Source organism: Vipera ursinii, assembly GCF_947247035.1.
Source record: "Vipera ursinii genome assembly, chromosome: 12".
NCBI lineage: Eukaryota > Metazoa > Chordata > Lepidosauria > Squamata > Viperidae > Vipera > Vipera ursinii.
In genome coordinates, this window is record NC_139525.1 from 4,169,891 (window position 1) to 4,190,770 (window position 20,880).

Below are 20,880 nucleotides of genomic sequence, written 5' to 3' on the forward strand. Positions count from 1 at the left end.
TCAACCGGATTTGCACAAAGACAGGGAGTAAAACACCCTGACTAAACCGCAGAGCTGAGATGTAGTTTAAGCTTAAGATTGGCTTGAGTTCACATAATATATGCAGTTTTAACGACATTTGCTTGTTTGTGGTTTATCACCGGTTTGGTAATTTGCTAAGTAAAAGTGGATCCTGAGGAAGTTCTGTCAACTTAGCCAGTTAAGGTTGTTTTGCTACAGTTAATCCAAATACTTCTCCAGCCAGTGCTTTTTTTGTAAAGGAAAAAGGTGCCGGAACTCACACATGTCATATAACCCGCCTTGCCTACCCTACAAGGTTCCATCCAAAAAAGGTGCCGGAACTCCATTTTGAGCGTTCTATGAGAAAAAAAGCCCTATCTCCAGCTAAGAACATGGTCTTGCAAGAACGAGACGTAGGACGAGGCTGTATAACTGGTGTTTTGAAAAAGTTAGCTGGAAACAAAACTGTGGCAAGTGAGCTTTTGTTAAAAAAAGAAAAAAGAAAAAGAAAAAAGAAAAAGTTAGCAGGGAAAGAAAAGTATGGAAAATGAACTTTTGTAAAGAAGACCAAACTGTAACAATTGTCATGTTACTGGTCTGGGAATAAAAGCTCTTTAAAGCTGCATTTTAAAGAGGAAGGAACATTTGTCCAGTCACGTCAACAACAGAGCCATTCTCTGCTACAATACAACATTTCCATTACACACTTCCAAAAGGCACACAAAGGATGTGCTTTTAGAAATCCACTCTCCGAGCACCGTAATCAGTTTAGAACAAAACTTTTCAAACTGGGCAACTTTAAGACGTGTCCAGCTCAACTCAAAATTCTTCAGTCAACATCGGAGTTGAAGTCTATATGTGATGGCTGGGGAATTCTGGGAGTTGAAGTTCATACGTGATGGCTAGGGAATTCTGGGAATTGAAGGCCATACGTGATGGCTGGGAATTCTGGGAGTTGAAGGCCATATGTGATGGCTGAGAATTCTGGGAGTTGAAGTTCATACGTGATGGCTAGGGAATTCTGGGAGTTGAAGGCCGTACGTGATGGCTAGGGAATTCTGGGAGTTGAAGGCCATACGTGATGGCTGGGAAATTCTGGGAGCTGAAGGCCATATGTGATGGCTAGGGAATTCTGGGGGTTCAGCACCAAACCATTTAAGTTGCCAAGTTCAAAAAACACTGATTTAGGACAACCCGCCAGGAAGCACAACCAAATCTGGGCACTTAGAAGACAGGAAGTCTGGAGGAAGAAGGATAAGGTAGAATCACAGTTTGGATCCCCTGTTAACTACTCACCCTTCTTATTCTACCACCATTTTCAACTTAGATTGGGGGATGAGCTGGCCGGCCTTCGGGATTAAGGTCAGGAGGAGGGTCCCATCTTTCCCCCACCCAACCCCCACCACTTTCAAGGAAGAGATTTCCAGCCTGCTCTTCACTGCACTGTCCCACCATGAGGGTCCTGTTCTAAACACAGCTTCCCGAGAAATAAATCGGGTTAGGTTAGGGCAGGGGTAGGCAAGCTCGGCTCTTTTATGACTCATGGACTTCAACTCCCAGAATTCCTGAGTCAGCAGAGCTGACTCAGGAATTCTGGGAGTTGAAGTCCATGAGTCATAAAAGAGCCGAGCTTGCCTACCCCTGGGTTAAGGAGTCAAGTTCCACCACCCCCCATCCGCTCTCTAGGAACGGGAAAAGGGATGAAGGTCCCTTTACAGCAAACTCTGTTCGGGCCAGCCGGTTCTTCGCCTGTCACTAAGGGAGGGGGCAGCTGTCCCCCCCCCCATTCTCAATGGACTGGATTTCGGATTTCCCACGCCAGGGGGGGGGGGGAAACCGGCGTTGTTTCAGAAGAGCCGCGCGTGGTTTTGATCAGGGCGGCTTCTCTTCCGACAGCTCCGGGCCACTCCATGCCCCGACCCGTCCCGGGAGCGCCCGAACCGCCACCCTCCTTTCACAAGCATCGCGCAACTCCCGAGCCAAGCCAGCTGCGGGCGGACGGCCGCCCGAAGCGAGCCCCCGGCAGGGCAGCTAAAGCAAGGGGAGAGAGCGCCTCCGAGCATGGGCAGAGTGCGTTTCCCCCAGTTTCCCCCAACGGGTCCCCAAAGACCCCCGACGGAGAGGGGGCGGGGAGGGAAAGAGGGCAGAGGTTTCTCCATCCAGGACACACACACACACACACACACACACACACACACACACACACACACCTTGCAAAGAAGGTGCCGTTCAGCCCAGCGCCCCTCTGGGGGGGCAATGCAAGCGAGGGGTGAGGGGTGGGTGGGAGAAAGAGCTGGACCCCCCACCCCCATATTGCTTTCCTCCCGATGCATCTTGCAAAGGGTTGCACGCACACAGAGCCGGTACCTGCCGCCCAGGTTACCCGCCAGGCCTCTGCCCTGCCCGCCGGCTCCCTCTGTCCCGAGGGCGCCGCTCGCCGTCCCGCGGGCCTCCTGCCTCCGCCAGCCGCCCACGGGCTGCAGCTCCCTCCGCGGCCCGCCGAGCAGCAGTCGCCGCCCACGGGCGTTCCCGGCCGGGGAGAGGACCAGGCTGCCTGCCTGCCTGCCTGCCTGCCTGCCGGGCGCCCGGAGCCAGCGCCGGGCGCCTTCCTGCTCTCGGCACCCTGGCTCTGCCCAGCCCTCCCCGTGGCTGCGTTCCCACGACACGCGCGATGCGCCCGTCTTCCGGCTCGACGCTCCACCACGGGGTCCGTCCCTGCAACGCGCGCTAGCCCCGAACACGCGTCGCCCGCCTGCAGCCGCTGGCTTTTGCCCCGCGTGGGTCAAGCGGGCAGCGCCTGCTGCGGGAAATCCAGAGCATCGTGGAGCACGGGCAGAGCGCCCCGGTTCTATCTTGGGGAGGCTCTGATCCTCCTCTGGGGTGCTATCCACCGCTTTAGCCCGCCGCTGGGAGGCGAGGCAGAGGAGTTGAGAAAGACTACTGCCGGGCGCTGTCCCTGGGGCTGCCCTTGAAGAGGGTTTGGAAGCTTCTACTGGGTCCGCGTCCAGACCTAGGCTCTCCCAAGGGCAGGGGTCGGCAACCTCGGCTCTTTTATGACTCGTGGACTTCAACTCCCAGAATTCCTGAGCCAGCTATGCTGGCTCAGGAATTCTGGGAGTTGAAGTCCACGAGTCATAAAAGAGCCGAGGTTGCCGACCCCTGCCCAAGGGTGTGAAGGGCACCCCCTCCTGGCTGGGCTTGCAACTGCCGTCTGTGATCTCTGCTGTGTATTCCATTTTTTATGTCTGAGATGGGAGGAGGAGGAGGAGGAAATTGTTCTTAATTTACTTTAAGATGGTTTCCCTGTTCAGATTCACTTGTTCAGATGGGCAGCCAGTTGTTGTTGTTAGCTGCAAAGTCGTGTCCGACTCATCGCGACCCTATGGACAACGTTCCTCCAGGCCTTCCTGTCCTCTACCATCTTCTGGAGTCCATTTAAGCTCACGCCTCCTGCTTCAGTGACTCCATCCAGCCACCTCATTCTCTGTCGTCCCCTTCTTCTCTTGCCCTCCATCTTTCCCAGCATGAGGCTCTTCTCCAGTGAGTCCTTCCTTCTCATTAGGTGGCCAAAGTATTTGAGTTTTAGCTTCATGGGCAGCCAGATAAACTTAATAAAGTTCTATTCAAAGATACGTTGAGCTTCATTTGAAGCTCAGGAGGGCATTTCAGAGCCTACCAATTCAAACCATGGTTCTATAGACCCACTTGGAGACCCATTTGGGGACCCCAGGTGATGCAAAAACACCAACTCCTGACTGTATTGGCGCTGTTGACTTTGTTCTTTGTAACTGCTGTGGCTTTGAATTTTGATAACTATATTTTATTCTGTTTGTTGTTGTTCGCTGCCCAGAATCACTTGTTGAGATGAGCAGCTGTACAAGTTGATTAAACAAACGCATAAATAAGCTAAGCTTGCAACCATACGGTGTCACAACTAAGACACGTGAAGACACTGTCCAATGTGTGAACCCAGCGTTTGGATTGGAAACTGCACTGTTTAGGACTGAAATCCTCCAGTAGTGGTTAAGTTGTTTTTTTTTTTAAAAAAAATAAGAAATAAAATCTGTGGGTCCCTCTCTTTCTACCCCTTCAACTGCAGAATTCCACAAATAAAGCAAGGCAATTGCGTTTTATAGGGTTTTTTTTTACCCTATTCAATTCAAAAATCTTGAATCCTCCTTCATTAGTGCCAACACTCCCTCATGTGGGGAAAAACAGAACTAAAATTCCAGTTATAAAATCTGTTGTTTTCCCAAATATCAATACCCCAAAATTCTAACCTCTGCAAAAATCCAAATACACTAATCTGTGTTTTATTTTATTATTATTATTTTGCAAAAAAAAAAAGGTTGTGGACACACAACATAGTGACTGCGTGCCGATCAGAGAGGGAATCAACGTCCAGGTGCAACCAGCCACCATTGTATTCAATAGTGTCACTCGTCTCAAAGTGACATCAGGGCTAAAGTGATCATCAGCAATGCAGATTATGCTCGAAGTTGGCCTTTTTCTATATGCTAGTTTTCTGTTCATTTTTTAAAAAAATTAAAATATTTTTTTTAGGAAACAGGACAGGAAATATGCTAACAGGGTCATTTGCCACGAGACAGGTAGCAAATAAATTCATATTTATTTGCATTATGTTTATTTGAATTTATCTAAATAAATAAATCTGGTGCATGCCAATGAGCATTTAAGTACGGTATACAATTTATTTATTAAACACATTTCTACGCTGCCAGAATCAAAGCAACTCTTGGCAGCTGACCATTTGCAGCTTTCTACTGAAATCCATTTCATGTTGGGCCCAGAGTATCCGCTTATACATTCTGGTTTGGTTTGGTTTTTGTTTTTAATGTCCATGATTGCAACTCCTGGACAAACAGGTAAACAGGGGGAAAAAGAAACTAGAAAAAGGAGATAGGTGTGTGAAAATTGGAGGGGGAGATAACTCAGGGCACAACATCAATGGAGCAGGTTAATAGTGTTAGTGCCCTAAATTCTCATTTAAAGCCATTTTGTTTTTCTCATTATTGAGGTCACTTAAAAAGAGCAGTGAGGTTACAGGATCGATATTGCAAGCATCTTGAAGAGAATTGCACATACAGGGCGTGTAGATGTTCATCCAGATAGTTCTGAGGTTGCCAATCAGGGTTGATTGCCACAGGCCGTAATCAACCAGATGATGTGGGAACTTTGGATTAAAGGATTTATTTGTTTGTTTGTTTACATCACGGATACGGCCACCGGACTCACAAGCGTAACTCTGAGCAACATAATGGTTGCAGATTAAATGTTTTACCCTGGTTTATTTATAATTTTAATCTGAGGGGAGGGAATTGACTATCTCCAATGGCAATAGGAAGATTTGGTGCCTTGCTAGCACTGATGATGTTACCTAGTTGGGTCATGAGACGTCCGCAAGAAAAGCCACCAAGTTCACGGAGCCCCAAGGACCCCTCATTTCAACCCTGAGCTACAAATATTCTCCTTTATTGTCCCATTATTGATATTACTGCTTGACAAGCAAACCCCCCAGGTGTCTCAACACAACCAGGGTATTAATCTTTAACCTGGAAAATATGAACCCCATGTTCTGCAGGAGTTGTCAGGAAGACATAGCATCACATTATGAAGGCTTAGGAAACTACTTCTCTAGAAGTTTCCCAGCAACTTTTAAGATGGGTGGGGGATTCTGAGAATAATTAGCTTGCTGGGGAATTCTGGGAGTCTTAAAAGTTGTTGAGGTTGAGAAACGTGGGGGCTCCAGCCTAGACTTCTTAATGGCCACTGTCGGTTGTGTTCCTTGAAACTCTCCGTGCTAAGCCCAGAAAACTTCGTCTTAAGATTTCTCCTCTAGTGGAAAGTCTTTCCTGAGAGTTTAGCAGAGCGTTTAACAAAACGCCAGATTTGGAAGGGACCTTAGAGGTCATCTAGTCCAACCCTCTACTTAAGCAGGAAACCCTATATACCATTTCAGACAAATGTTTGTCCAATTTCTTCTTAAAAGCCTCCAGTACAGGTAGTTTTCGGTTTAGGAACACAACTGAGCCCAGATTTTTTGTTGCTAAGTGACACGTTTGCTGACTTGAGTTTTGCCCTTTTATGACCTTCCTTGCCACGGCTGTTAAGAGAATCACTGCACCTGTGAAGTTAGTAACACGGTCGTTAAGTGAATCTGGACCTCCCATTGACTTTACTTCTAAGAAGGTTGCAAAAAAAAAAAGGTCCTCCCATGAGCCAGACAGAGACTTATGCAGCCGTCACAAATACAAGTCAGTTGCCAAGCGGCTGAGTTTTGATCATGTGACCATGGCGGCCGTCTGTGCCATTGGGCACGAAACGTGTTGTGGTAAGTCGAGGGCTACCTGTGACAGCCAGAAGGGACCTTGGAGGTCTTCCAGTCCAACCCCCTGCTCCGTCGGGAGACCCTACTACCCCATTCCAGGCAACTGGCTGTCCAGAATAGAGAATAGAATAGAATAGAATAGAATAGAATAGAATAGAATAGAATAGAATAGAATAGAATAGAATAGAATAGAATAGAATAGAATAGAATAGAATAGAATAGATATTGGAATATAGAATAAAATAGAATTGGAAAATAATAGAATAGAATAGAATAGAATAGAATAGAATAGAATAGAATAGAATAGAATAGAATAGAATAGAATAGAATAGATATTGGAATATAGAATAAAAAAGAATTGGAAAATAGAATAGAATAGAATAGAATAGAATAGAATAGAATAGAATAGAATAGAATAGAATAGAATAGAATAGAATAGAATAGAATAGAATAAAGAAATAATAGAATAGAATAGAATAAAATAAAATAAAATAAAGAAATAAGAATAGAATAGAATAGAATAAAGAAATAAGAATAGAATAGAATAGACAATAGAATAGAATTACAGAGCAGAATAGAATAGAATAGAATAGAATAGAATAGAATAGAATAGAAAAGAATAGAATAGAATAGAATAGAATAGAATAGAATAGAATAGAATAGAATAGAATAGAATAGAATAGAATAGAATAGAATAGAATAGAATAGAATAGAATAGAATAGAATAGAATAGAGAAAGACTAGAAGAGGAAATGGAACGAAATAGAAGAAATGAAGAAGAGAAGAAAGAAATGAAGAACAGAAGAAATGAGGCCAGGCGTTGCCGCTGGCTCATGGCCAGCCTAAGAAGCAGCTCCGAGCTGGGCACATTGCAAGGGCGGCTTCGGCCGGCAGCCAAGGCAAGGCAAGGCAAGGCAAGGCAGGGGTGGCTTGGCTGCCGTCCGGGCGGGATCGCCGCTTGCGCAACCTGCCCGGGGAGGCAGCCTGGCGAGCCGCGTCTTCTCCGCCCAGCCGAGCCGCCTTCCCTGCGCGCGCCGCCTCCTCCTCCTCCATCCCGCGCCTTCCCTCCGCCGGCCAGCAGCAGCAGCAGCAGCAGCGACCACCGCGATCCGAGCAGGCATGGCGGGGCAGGAGGAGGCGGCGGCGGCGGCGGCGGAGGGCGCGGAGGCCGGCGGCCCGGGCTTGCTGCTGGAGATCGTCAGCTCCCCGCTGAACCTGAGCCTGCTGGGCCTCTGCCTCTTCCTGCTCTACCAGATCGTGCGCGGGGACCGGCCGCGCGCCCAGCCCGACGGCGAGGAGGAGCCGCCGCCGCTGCCCAAGCTCCAGCGCCGCGACTTCACCCTGGCCCAGCTGCGCCCCTTCGACGGGCTGGCCAACCCGCGCATCCTCCTGGGCCTCAACGGCAAGGTCTTCGACGTCAGCCGCGGCCGGAAATTCTACGGCCCCGGTGAGCCCAGAGCCCGCCGAGGCTTCAACCGCCCCCCACCCCGCTCCCCGGGGACCCCCCCGGGCGCCCCTGAGAGTCCCCGGGGGGTGGGGGAGGGGGTGTCTGAGATCCCTGGACCCCAGAAAGGCCCAGAGGGGAACCCCCCCCAGTTGCAATCAATCAGCCAGAGAGGATCCCCAAGTTGCAATCAGCCAGAAAGGCCCAGAGGGGACCCCCCAAGTTGCAGTCGATCAGCCAGAGAGGATCCCCAAGTTGCAATCAGCCAGAAAGGCCCAGAGGGGACCCCCCAAGTTGCAGTCGATCAGCCAGAGAGGATCCCCAAGTTGCAATCAGCCAGAAAGGCCCAGAGGGGACCCCCCCAAGTTGCAGTCGATCAGCCAGAGAGGATCCCCAAGTTGCAATCAGCCAGAAAGGCCCAGAGGGGACCCCCCCAAGTTGCAGTCGATCAGCCAGAGAGGACCCCCAAGTTGCAATCAGCCAGAAAGGCCCAGAGGGGACCCCCCAAGTTGCAGTCGATCAGCCAGAGAGGATCCCCAAGTTGCAATCAGCCAGAAAGGCCCAGAGGGGACCCCCCAAGTTGCAGTCGATCAGCCAGAGAGGACCCCCAAGTTGCAATCAGCCAGAAAGGCCCAGAGGGGACCCCCCCAAGTTGCAATCAATCAGCCAGAGAGGATCCCCAAGTTGCAATCAGCCAGAAAGGCCCAGAGGGGACCCCCCCAAGTTGCAGTCGATCAGCCAGAGAGGACCCCCAAGTTGCAATCAGCCAGAAAGGCCCAGAGGGGACCCCCCAAGTTGCAGTCGATCAGCCAGAGAGGATCCCCAAGTTGCAATCAGCCAGAAAGGCCCAGAGGGGACCCCCCAAGTTGCAGTCGATCAGCCAGAGAGGACCCCCAAGTTGCAATCAGCCAGAAAGGCCCAGAGGGGACCCCCCCAAGTTGCAGTCGATCAGCCAGAGAGGACCCCTAAGTTGCAATCAGCCAGAAAGGCCCAGAGGGGACCCCCAAGTTGCAGTCAATCAGCCAGAGAGGACCCCCCAAGTTGCAATCAGCCAGAAAGGCCCAGGGAAGACCCCCAAGTTGCAATCAATCAGCCAGAGAGGATCCCCAAGTTGCAATCAGCCAGAAAGGCCCAGAGGGGACCCCCCAAGTTGCAGTCAATCAGCCAGAGAGGATCCCCAAGTTGCAATCAGCCAGAAAGGCCCAGGGAAGACCCCCAAGTTGCAGTCGATCAGCCAGAGAGGACCCCCAAGTTGCAATCAGCCAGAAAGGCCCAGAGGGGACCCCCCCAAGTTGCAGTCGATCAGCCAGAGAGGATCCCCAAGTTGCAATCAGCCAGAAAGGCCCAGAGGGGACCCCCCAAGTTGCAGTCGATCAGCCAGAGAGGACCCCCAAGTTGCAATCAGCCAGAAAGGCCCAGAGGGGACCCCCCCAAGTTGCAGTCGATCAGCCAGAGAGGACCCCTAAGTTGCAATCAGCCAGAAAGGCCCAGAGGGGACCCCCAAGTTGCAGTCGATCAGCCAGAGAGGACCCCCCAAGTTGCAATCAGCCAGAAAGGCCCAGGGAAGACCCCCAAGTTGCAATCAATCAGCCAGAGAGGATCCCCAAGTTGCAATCAGCCAGAAAGGCCCAGAGGGGACCCCCCAAGTTGCAGTCAATCAGCCAGAGAGGATCCCCAAGTTGCAATCAGCCAGAAAGGCCCAGGGAAGTCCCCCAAGTTGCAGTCGATCAGCCAGAGAGGATCCCCAAGTTGCAATCAGCCAGAAAGGCCCAGGGAAGACCCCCAAGTTGCAGTCGATCAGCCAGAGAGGACCCCCAAGTTGCAATCAGCCAGAAAGGCCCAGAGGGGACCCCCCAAGTTGCAGTCGATCAGCCAGAGAGGACCCCCCCCAAGTTGCAATCAGCCAGAAAGGCCCAGAGGGGACCCCCCAAGTTGCAGTCGATCAGCCAGAGAGGACCCCCAAGTTGCAATCAGCCAGAAAGGCCCAGAGGGGACCCCCAAGTTGCAGTCAATCAGCCAGAGAGGACCCCCCAAGTTGCAATCAGCCAGAAAGGCCCAGGGAAGACCCCCAAGTTGCAATCAATCAGCCAGAGAGGATCCCCAAGTTGCAATCAGCCAGAAAGGCCCAGGGAGGACCCCCAAGTTGCAGTCAATCAGCCAGAGAGGACCCCCCAAGTTGCAATCAGCCAGAAAGGCCCAGGGAGGACCCCCAAGTTGCAGTCAATCAGCCAGAGAGGACCCCCAAGTTGCAAGGCCCAGGTAGGACCCCCAACTTGCAGTCAAATCCCCGGGGTGGGGGTTATGCAAGGCAGAATTGCAGACTCTCTAAAGTAGATTCCTTTGGATTTGATGTCTGCTGTGTTACGTTAGAAGCATTTAGTGCAAGGATCGAGTCTCTTGTTTCGCTTATTTATCAGATTTCTACACGCCCTTTGCAGCTAAGTATGGATTAGCAGTAAAAACCATACTGCTAAAAAGAGAGTTAAAATAGAATTAAAAACAGAATTTAAGACAGTTGGAAGAGGCGGAGGGAGCAGCTTCAAGCCACCTCACCACCTCCAGGGTTGCCTAGCACTCTTAGACCCCCACCCACCCCCGGCCAATTGGCAGAACCAGATCTGGACGGTGTTCTGGAAGGCCAGAAGAGAGAGGGCAAGCCTGGGGGGGGGGTGCAACAGCTCCCTTCCTAGATCCTGCTGGTCAAAATTCTTTTAGACAGGATCTGCAACATGCTTTCCCTGCCGGATCAGTTGGGATTGGCACAAGATGGTTTTCAGATTAGACGATGTAGATTAGACTTTGGCACACACGCTCCTCTTTCTGCTGCTCTCTGCTATCTTTCGAGGCCGTTTTTTGTATTCTGAGTTTTTCACCGGCCGGGTTTCTTGATGTCACACGCACGCACAGACCTCTCTCTCCGCCCATCCGGCCTTGCAGAATTTATTAGCCAAGTCCTGCAGACCCTGATAGCAAAGAATCTGTTCTGTGAAGGTGCCACTTTGTGTGGAAATGACGAGTAAAACAATCCAGGCCTGGTTTTTTGCAGAACCTCTTTGCAAATGTCACTGATTGCAAATGGACTCTGGTCCTGCAAAAGGTTTCCCAATTTGTGGTGCAACAGGGCAAAGGTAACACCTGCGAAAGTCCAGCAAGCTCTTTTGCGGTCTGAAATGTCCACAGAATTTAAAATCCCTTTTCAGTCAATAATCAGGAGGAGTCTGATCGCGTAGTAGGCCTTTTAATACAATATGTCCGTTGAAAAGTTGGAGAGCCGGTTTGGTCTGGTGGTGAAGGCTTCAGGCTTCCAACTGGGAGACTGGGAGTTCTAGCTCTGCCTTAGGCTTGAAAACCAGCTGGGTGACTTGGGGCCAGCCCCTTTTTCTTCGTCCAGCCCACCCCACAGCATTGTTGTTAGAATAGAAAAAAAATAGAAAAAGAAAACAAAATTAGGTATGTTCACTGCCTTGAGTTATTTATAAAAAAATAATAAAGGCAGGATACAAATAGATAAATAATAAACTAAAAACATGACAGGTTGAATTTTGGCTACCGTAGACTAACATAGCTTCCTCTTACAATGTTCAAAACAGTTCGTAGCCATTTTTTCCAAATTAACCAAGTGTTACAATCGGGAACCTACAGTAAGTCGATTCCAGAGAGAGATTTATTGGAGCCGGTTCTGTTCGTTTCTGATTAACAGGCCCAGAGCTTTACCATACAGCTGTCAACTGAATATTCTTCTTTCAGATTAAGCCTTGATGAAATCCAGATTTAGTTGAACCTAGGGTTTAATTTTGCAACAAGTCTGAATTCAAAAGCTTCAGCAGTCTTGAAAGCCAAAGTGCCAAAGACTTTGGGCTGCGGTCCTGCATTTGAGCCCCAGTTGTGACATTTAGGCAGCCAGGAACGCAACCTAAGGGAAGAAGGCCTTTTGTGTGTGTGTGTGTGTGTGTGTGTGTGTGTGTGAAAGAGAGAGAGAGAGAGAGATCCAAACCAGTTACTCTAGTGTTCCCCATAAAATATTTATGGCTGCCACCTGATCTGCCGTTGGCTCGGAACAGAGCTGGGATATTGAAAAACCACGTGAAATCAGTCAGGCCAGGCAGCGTCTTTTCTTAAGGCATGACAACCATGTGTGTTCCCTTGAGCCTTTGCGGTTGTGTGAATCAGCACAACGGGTTCCGGGGTGGAACATGCAACCACGGAAGGTGGAAACCCAGAGAGGAGCGTGGGCTGTTGCGTGGGACTCCGATTAAAAGCATTTAATATAATTAAATATGGAATTTAGGAAGGGTACACGTAGGAAAAAGACTGCTCTGTGCCAGGCACTGGTGCCAAGCCCGCCCCCCCCTCCTCTTTCCATCTCAATTCCACGTCTAACCCGGTTTTGTTCTCCAAGCCGATAATCCCCCAGAAGGAGCTCAAAAGGGTGCGCAAAGTTGCCCTTTGTTTTGTGCCCAGCCTCCCGTTCACCACTCCGTCTTCAGCTGGCCTGGCCTGTGGGAAGAAGCAGGCTGTGTCTTTCACAAGGCCAGGAGCTTGGCCTCAAAGAGGCACCCAACCACCCACCCCTCCGGTTCTTCCTTCAGAGATTAAGTAAGGAGCAACAAAACCAGAAAGGCTTGAGAGCTCTTGGCAATCCTTCCGCAGAATTGGCCAAACAGGTTTTTCGTTGTTTTTTTTCTTCTTCTTCTTCTTCTTGCACGGAGATGTTTGCCGACTGCAAGCTAGTTTGAAGTCTCTTTCTATCACACCTAGTTGGCAGTGCTTGGGGAAACTTGATAATAATCACGAAGGGCTCGATAGCGGGATTAAAAATGCCAGATCCAGCCTAAACATCTGCCTGATTGCGCTGTGCGGCGAGCCATATCGAGGGGCAGTTACCAAGGACGTCATTGCTATCCTAATCTTCCCAAAGCTAAACTTTCTATTCCAAATTTCAGAAATACGTCCTCGGTTCTCTTTCTTGCAACAATACCATCGCTTTTGAAGTTCTTTCCCCCCCCCAGTGTTGCTAAAGCCCTGAGAACACCAAGGGTAATAAAATCCAATTCCACTGTATCTCATCCTTCTTTTTTCAACATCACCCAAGGTTGCCTAGGTAGGTGCTCCCACTTTGGAACAGGAGCAGCTGAAAAAGCAACCAGCAACGAAAGAGTTAAGCATTCTTTTCTGGCTCTAGAGCTAATTCTTGACTTACAACCACAATTGGGAAATTTATTTGTAAAAGGAAAGGAAAAAAAGCAGTTGTCCCAGGGGAAAAGGTTAGCTAAATAAAATGTCAGAGTAAAGCAGTTAAGAAACGACCACAGTCAGTTTACTAAATGTACCTGCCATTGCCTGGATGTGTCTAGGGTGCTGCTGAACCTTAAACACAGGTCCATGGTTTGCAGTTGTGCTTCTGACTCATCTCCAGCCTGGACACCTGCTTCGCAGCAGTGTCTTTCCGCACATTTATGTTCTGTACCAGCCTGCTACCGGCTCTGCAGAAAAGGCAGGGACAACCCCTTTACAACCGGCAAGAGGCTGGAACTACGCCTGCCAAATTTATAGCTACAAAAACAAACAAGACACGAACCAAGAAACAGGAGCTTTAAGAAACATGAACCATCCGATTCAGCAAACCAGCCCTCCCACACATTCCCCTTATATAGAGTTCAGGGCGTGGCTTCTCTCTGCCTCCTTCCGAGAAGCCCCATTGCCTTCCTCTGTTTACTCCTAATTGACTGCCTCCTGCGTCGGGCGTCCTTGAACAGGGCCAGCTGTGGGTCATCTTCATCCACACTGTCAGGCTCACACAGCTGGGTCTCCGTGGTGACCAAGTGGGAGGGGCCTGGCTGAGGGCTCTCATCAGCAAGGTCTTCAACACCCCCCTCCTCCTCTGAGTCGTCCGACCCAACTGCCGAACCCACAGGCTGACCCTGAATCACAACAATTTATTTAGAGATCTACCCGCTTAGGTTGACTTAATTTTACTTTGGTCAAAAGCCAGACACGTAAGATTGACCAATGGGAAGAACGGGCTAGCTAGGACGTGCTTCATATAAGTTTCCCTTTAGAAATCTGAATTTTTTGAGGCCCCTTTCTTGAACTACGTCCCAAGAATGCTTGCTAGCTTTTTCTTGGCTTTCTAATATAACGGATGTACCTCTTTTTCTCACTGTTTCCGACTGTAAGAAAAGTCATCTGTCAGTTCTGCCTGTCTTTCATTCTGGATAGGTATCTCAGCTGGATAGGTATCTCAGCACTGAGCTTGTCGATCAGAAGGTCGGCAGTTTGGCGGGTCGAATCCCGAGTGCCGCGTAGCAGAGTGAGTGCCTGTTACTCGTCCCAGCTTCTGCCAACCTAGCAGTTCGAAAGCACGTAAAAATGCAAGTAGAAAAATAGGGACCACTACGGTGGGAAGGTAATAGCGTTCCGTGCGCCTTTGGCGTCTAGTCATGCCGGCCACATGACCACGGAGACGTCCTTGGACAAGCGCTGGCTCTTCGGCTTTGAAACGGAGATGAGCAACGGCCCCTACAGTTGGAAACGACTAGCACGCATGTGCGGGGGAACCTTTACCTTTACCTTTATCTCAGCTCAGTTGTGTAATCTTGAGCGGACAGCAGGCAGATGAAGTTTGCAGGTTGGAATAAAGTGTTCTGAACATCTGACCTTGCATATTTGCCCCCTTCCTGCTTTAAAAATATAAAAGGGTCTAGTCCTCAAGAGGGAAGTAGCGAAATATAACACAGTGAAATTTCTGTTCCTTTTTTTTTGGGGGGGAGGTCAGTAGCTAGAGAACGATTAAACATTTTGACACTTCTGAAACGCAGCAACAATTTATAAGAACCAGCAAAGTTACTGATTTACTTTTACTGTCTAAAGTCCTTGATGGATCAAGCTAAAATTGCAGCCTTTAGAAAAATATGGCAACTAATATTTTTTTTAAGTTGGCATTTGCTTTTAAAATGCTACAGAAAGGTTAGGTCTGTTTACCCAAATACTGGAGAATCCCAATTTAACAAGTTTTTGAAAGATGAAATGGGTTAGGGTTTCCTGCCTAAGTAGAGGATGGACTAGAAGACCTCCAGTATCCCTTTCAACTGATTCTATTCTGTTCTTTTCAATTCTATTCTATTCTTCATTTCTTTCTTCATTTCTTCTATTCTTCATTTCTTTATTCTTCATTTCTTCCATTTCATTCCATTTCCTATTCTATTCTATTCTGCTCTGTAATTCTATTCTATTCTATTCTCTATTCTATTCTATTCTTATTTCTTTATTCTATTCTGCTCTGTAATTCTATTCTATTCTTTATTCTATTCTATTTTATTCTGCTCTGTAATTCTATTCTATTCTCTATTCTTATTTCTTTATTCTATTCTGCTCTGTAATTCTGTTCTGTTCTGTTCTGTTCTGTTCTATTCTATTCTGTAGGGACCTAAATTCCACTGTTCTAAACCTTGGCTTTTCTCTGCAGAGGGGCCCTATGGCATCTTCGCTGGAAGAGATGCGTCCCGCGGTCTTGCTACTTTCTGCCTCGATAAAGAAGCTCTGAAAGATGAATACGACGATCTCTCTGACCTGGATGCTACGCAGAAAGAAACACTGGCTGATTGGGAACAGCAGTTTACGTGTAAGTATTTCAAATTTCGTCTGGCCCTAAACTGATTCCACGCATCCTTAAGCGCCACTTCCCACAAAGCATTTGTTTTAAGGTTCTACGCTGAATGGGAATTGGCTATGGTATGTGGAAATGACCTTGGGAGATGGAAACGATGTTCCCTAGGGAATGATCAGATAAGAGACGGAATAGACCACAGTTGCATAATGGACAGGGAAAGAGACTGGGAGAGAAATCTCCCTTCACTTAGCAGGCTGCAAAAAGAGACAGTGAGCGGATTTGTACTTTCAGCCTTGCCAGATTCTGTTAATGTAGCCTTACAATAAAACGGAAATAGCTCCTCCGATCATGTTCTCTGCCTGGTCTGATTGGACTGGTTGACAAAATTACTATTTTAACTTTTCCAAACCTGATTCCCCACAAACCATCCGGGGTTAGGCGATTGTGGGCACTGAAGTCCAATCAGATTGAGGGGAGCTTTTTCTGTAAATCTGTTTAGCATTGTAGCCAAAAGAGCTTGCCTAGTAACACAAGAATTCTTTGCAGGCCATCTTAACTTTCCTTGTGGAATCTAAACTAAATCGCTCGCTTTGGAATTTGGCAATACTGTGTCCCTTGGGAAGGGTAGAACTTGATCTGAAGTTGGTCCGTATTGACTGAAATAGTAATTCTTACTTCATGGGTCTTTATTCAGTTAAATATCACTACGTCGGCAAACTGCTGAAGGATGGGGAAGAACCGACGGTATATTCCGACGAAGAAGAAACGAAAGATGCTAAAGACCGCAAGAACGATTAGCAAACGTGACGAGGAGCCACCGGAAGCTACCAGCTGCTTTCTTTGCTTTTAATTTTTAAGGAACATTTTTATCATTCCTCCCCCCCCCCCACTTCTATTTTACCCGTTTCTATATCAGCCGTTTTTAGAAATACTAGGACTTGGCAGTGCCGTGGGCTGTAAGTAATGCTGCACATTTTAATATCAACATTCCTAAGTAACTCAGTGCTAGCTTTTTCCAAATCCAAGCCGAGGGCTTCCGTGGGCAGTAGAGCAATGAGCAAACCAGTTGGTGGTACGTAAAGGATCCTCACCACCCAAGCAGTTGCTGTAGGCAGGATTTCCCTTCCATTTAATGGTGCTCTGCAGGAGGTCACGGTGAGGACCTGTTGAACAGGTATTGCAATGCTCTGAAGGTTGCCCCTTGCAGGAGACACTGCTCTGTCCCTCCTCTTCCTTCGAATTGATGTTATTCAGAAAAGGTTCCTGTATCTTCCCCAGCCCGTCTTTATCATTCCTTTTATAAAAAGCTGTCTTCCACCAATTGCCCATCTCTGTGTATCCTTTGAGTGAGCTTGGTCCACTGCAGTTTCCTTCACAGGTGCAATTTGGGGGGTGGGGTGGGGGGTGTTGTATCATTTCAGATACTTAGGAGAGTGAAGTCTGGTGAGGCTGTGTTGTCACAGCTAAGGTAGGATTGGAAGTGGTTGAAAAGTGCTTTTATATAGATACTTACACTGGCCTGATCGGGCCCTAGCCTTGAAGCAAAGTAACTTTCTTTTTAAAAGGATTGTTTTTCCTCTTTGTGCTAGGCTAATTCACCGTGGTGCAAATCTAGCAAGCAAGTTTGGTTTAGCTGCAATGCGATCTTCGGGGGCCCATTTATAATGGGTGGTTAATTGTAAGCTTTATCCTACTAGCATGTAGGTGTAAGTCGTCGACTTTACTGACTTTTGAAATTACAACAGCACTGACCTAGGACCGGTCCTCACACTTGTGTCTCTCGCAGTACCCCTTTGGTCAAAATTGAGGGGGGGGGGGCTTGACAAGCATCAAGTATTTAAAATGGTTGCAGCAACCCAGGTTATTCATTCCCGATTTGTGACCTTCCCAGCTAGCTTGACAAGCAAAGTCAAGAGGGGGTGGGGAGCTTAATGAGCATGTGATTCAGTGACTCACTTAACTCACTCACTTCACTTAACGACCACTTTGCTTAGCAATGGAAATTCTGCTTGTACATTGAAGACTGCCTGCAAACGGAAGTCCCAGTGGCTCTAGGTTTCCAGCCAGCATTAATCCCTTGAAATGTTTTTGTGTCTATAAGCCATTTACTCCTCCTGGAGGTGGCGAACAAGTTAAAATCTATTCTAAACCACCTTGGTCACCTAAGATCTGAGAAGCAGGGAAAATCACATTTAAGAGGAAACATAGCAATAACTTGGAGAGCCCTGGAATTCTTGTACAATGTTACATGAGGATTATTCAGCTCTGCGAAAATCGTCAACAGCTTTTAACAACTGCAAAAAGTAAAGCGACGCTGATTGAGCGCAGAGAATGCACAAAATACCAGAGTAAATTGTGGAACTTTTAGTTATTTATAAGGTTTTAAATTGGGAGACTAGGGGCCTGGCTGATCTTTGTGAGCTTCCTTAAAAAGGCCACCAACTTTCCTTGATTGCAGGTAACGATAATAAAATCCAAAATTTCACTATAGGATAATTGATCCACTCCAAGTATTCTATTAATTCTCAGATACATTTTTTTCTTTTTTTTCTTTTTTGGTGTAGTTGAGATTCAGTTCGTTTTGTGCGGTCACTCAATGAATCAGCTGGGTTTAGGAAAGTAAGCAAGGGCTATGGAACCAAGGAATGCATTTCCAATTTTGAGGGACTCAAACTGTAAGAGATCTGTTCTTGTAAAAAATACACTACTTTTCCACAGCAAGCAATAAATATTGTAACTTTGAAATTCTACCTTTGTAAATGCAAAGTACAGAATTTAAGATTTTTTTTGTGTGTGCTGCCTATGCCCATTTCCCCAAATGTACAACATTCTTACAAGATCTTTGCCTGTTCTTCCTTATTGCCCTAAAGACATTTAACTGGTTGAAATGTTGGGACCTACCTCTGGGCCTTGTAGGGTAATTAATGAAATGCTAATTTTTTTTAGGGTTTTCTGCTTCTTTCTAAAGTCACAATTCTTGCAGATTTGATGCTGAACGATGTTTCAAATTCCAGGCGAGATGGTTGTGCTTGCTTTGTTTTTAAAGGAGAGGAAATAAAATAAATAACATCCTACAAATGTCCTTTTCTTTGACTTAATGGCAGAATTTAGTGTTCCAAAATCACCTGGGAAAGAAAGATGATTATGATGGAATCTCTCCTCCAGTGCTTAGAACTGCTGGTGATGTAATGCTGATTAGGAAGCTGGTGCCCATTTCAAATCTATGGAAGACACATCACAGCACATTGCTCAGGGGCACATGCAGCCTTAAAAGGCTGTTTATTTCTTTGGTTTTTAGATTAATAGCCTGCCTTTCATTCAGAAACTTGCTTAGCAGGCTCCGAACTGACTTGTCAAAGGTTCAAACAGATGGATTTCTGTATTTAATGCAATTAAATTCGCTTGGTTTTGCTCCTTAAATCTCATTTTAGATCGTTGCAATTATCGAAGTAAAGCAAGGGATACAAACAGGCTAAAAGTTTCCGTTTTCTTGCAGAACTTTCCCATGTTTGAAGCCGTGTTCTTTAACCTCTGTGTAAACCAGGATTGAAAAAAGGGAAGTGCTCTCTATCTAATGTTTTCATCTCTTTTACAACATGCTCAGGAAATCTGATAAATCTCCGGGAGATGCCATTGTTTTATTAGCTGCCTCCAGCTGAGCATTAGAGAAGAGGATTGGGGATTCTGATGTGTTTTACGTAGGTGACACCCCAAAAATCTCCATTTCAAGATAACTGGCAGCAAGGAGGAGAGATTGTGTGAGGGAAGAAAGGCAGTTAGGAAAACCACTGGCCAATTTTGCAAACTAAAGAGATGGGAAAACTTGGTGGAGAACCGAAGAAACAAAGCTTAGTTGTTTTCTTGCAAACGTTTCATTACCCAAACTTGGTAATAGCATCAGCACTAGATTGGGGTAACGTCTGGAAGAAAACCACCAAGCTGTTCTGTACCAGCCTGCTACCGGCCTTGCAGAAAAAGCAACCCCTTTATAAACGGCAAGAGGCTGGAATACGTCTGCCAAATTTATTACAAAAACAAACAAAACACATACCAAGATACAGGAGCTTTGAAACACTATTGGAGCGGTTGCTTTCAGCAAACCAGCCCTCCCCAAACATTCCCTTTATAAAGAGTTCAGGGCGTGGCCTCTCTTTGCCTCCTTCCGAGAAGCCCCACAGCCTTCCTCTGCTTGCTCCTACTTGACTGCCTCCTGCGTCGAGTGTCCTTGAACAGGGCCAGCTGTGGGTCATCTTCATCCACACTGTCAGGCTCACACAGCTGGGTCTCCACCAGGTAGGAGGGGCCTGGCTGGGGGCTCTGTGGAGCCTCAAAGCCATCATCAGCAAGTTCTTCAACACCCCCCTCCTCCCCCTCATCTGAGTCATCCGACCCAACTGCCGAACCCACAGGCTGACCCTGAATCACAACACAAGCTTGGAGAGCACCAAGGACCCCACAGTCATCTTTCTCCTCTTCTCCACACACCCCTTTCTTCTAGCATTGATGATGTTACCTAGTTGGGTCATGAAACGTTTGCAAAAAAGCCACCCAGCTCAGAGAGCACGAAGGACCCTCCTTTCAACCCTGAGCTATAAATATTCTTTATTGGAACCAGGAAAGCCTTTATTTATCCTTTGGCCTTCTGTGCTGCTTCAGTTTTCAATATTCTGAATGGTTTACACACACACACAATCTGAACCGCAAGTCAGCTCTGATGCGATGCCATGGAGACAGCAAGGTCTTCAAGCTTCTTCAAAGCCCTTTTGGGCCTGGTGGTGTTTCAAGCCTGACGGAGTAGCCGCCACATGGATCGCTGTCATTTGTATTCCCCATGAAAATGGGAAGTGTTCTTCGCCATCCACCAAATGTGGATCAGCCCAACTTACCTTTGGCTTGTAAACAGTTGAACACACTTCTAAATATAGACCTGGACTCAAGCTACTGGCCATTTTCTCATAGGTTCAGAGGCATTCTCGAAAATAAAGGTGCTACGATATAAGCCAAGCCAGCTGGATTTCCAACTCCCATCATTCCCAGCCAGCAGAGGTGGTGTTTCTCCAATGCAAAAAGCTCTTCCAGCTTTCCCCAACCTAGGAGCCCCACAAAATGGGTCGATCTTAATTCCCAGAATCCTTCACGATGGCCATGTTGGCTGGAGAATTCTGGAAACTCAAGGGTGGCTAAGTGGAGGAAAACTGCCAAGAATTTTTAGTGGATCCTCCTGCCTTTTTGGGGTGAAAGAAAGGGAACAGCTTATCTAAAATATCAAGTGAAAAATCAGACACTTTATTCCTCCGCAGGTAGCTTGGACTGCCTTTTGGTTAGGATGCCTGGTCCAATAAACCAGGATCTCCTTTTCCAGAATTTGGAGATCACAGGCATGTTATAAAGCTGCATCCCCCCCCCCAGGTCTCCTCTCAGGCTTTAGGGTTACAAAACGGTTCGGTGATTTTCCAGTGAAGGAACCAAGCATTTTTA

The 20,880-nt window shown here is 47.4% G+C and overlaps 1 protein-coding gene across 1 annotated transcript; it reads left to right on the plus strand.

Annotated features, from left to right (window-relative positions):
* The first annotated feature begins 7,379 nt into the window (after window positions 1–7,379).
* PGRMC1 (progesterone receptor membrane component 1) lies at window positions 7,380–18,152 on the plus strand. The gene is made up of 3 exons (XM_083371948.1): window positions 7,380–7,796; window positions 15,259–15,414; window positions 16,097–18,152. The coding sequence occupies exons 1-3, from the start codon at window positions 7,469–7,471 to the stop codon at window positions 16,198–16,200; spliced, it is 588 nt and encodes a 195-aa protein (XP_083228074.1). The 5' UTR covers window positions 7,380–7,468; the 3' UTR covers window positions 16,201–18,152.
* Window positions 18,153–20,880: the final 2,728 nt, after the last annotated feature.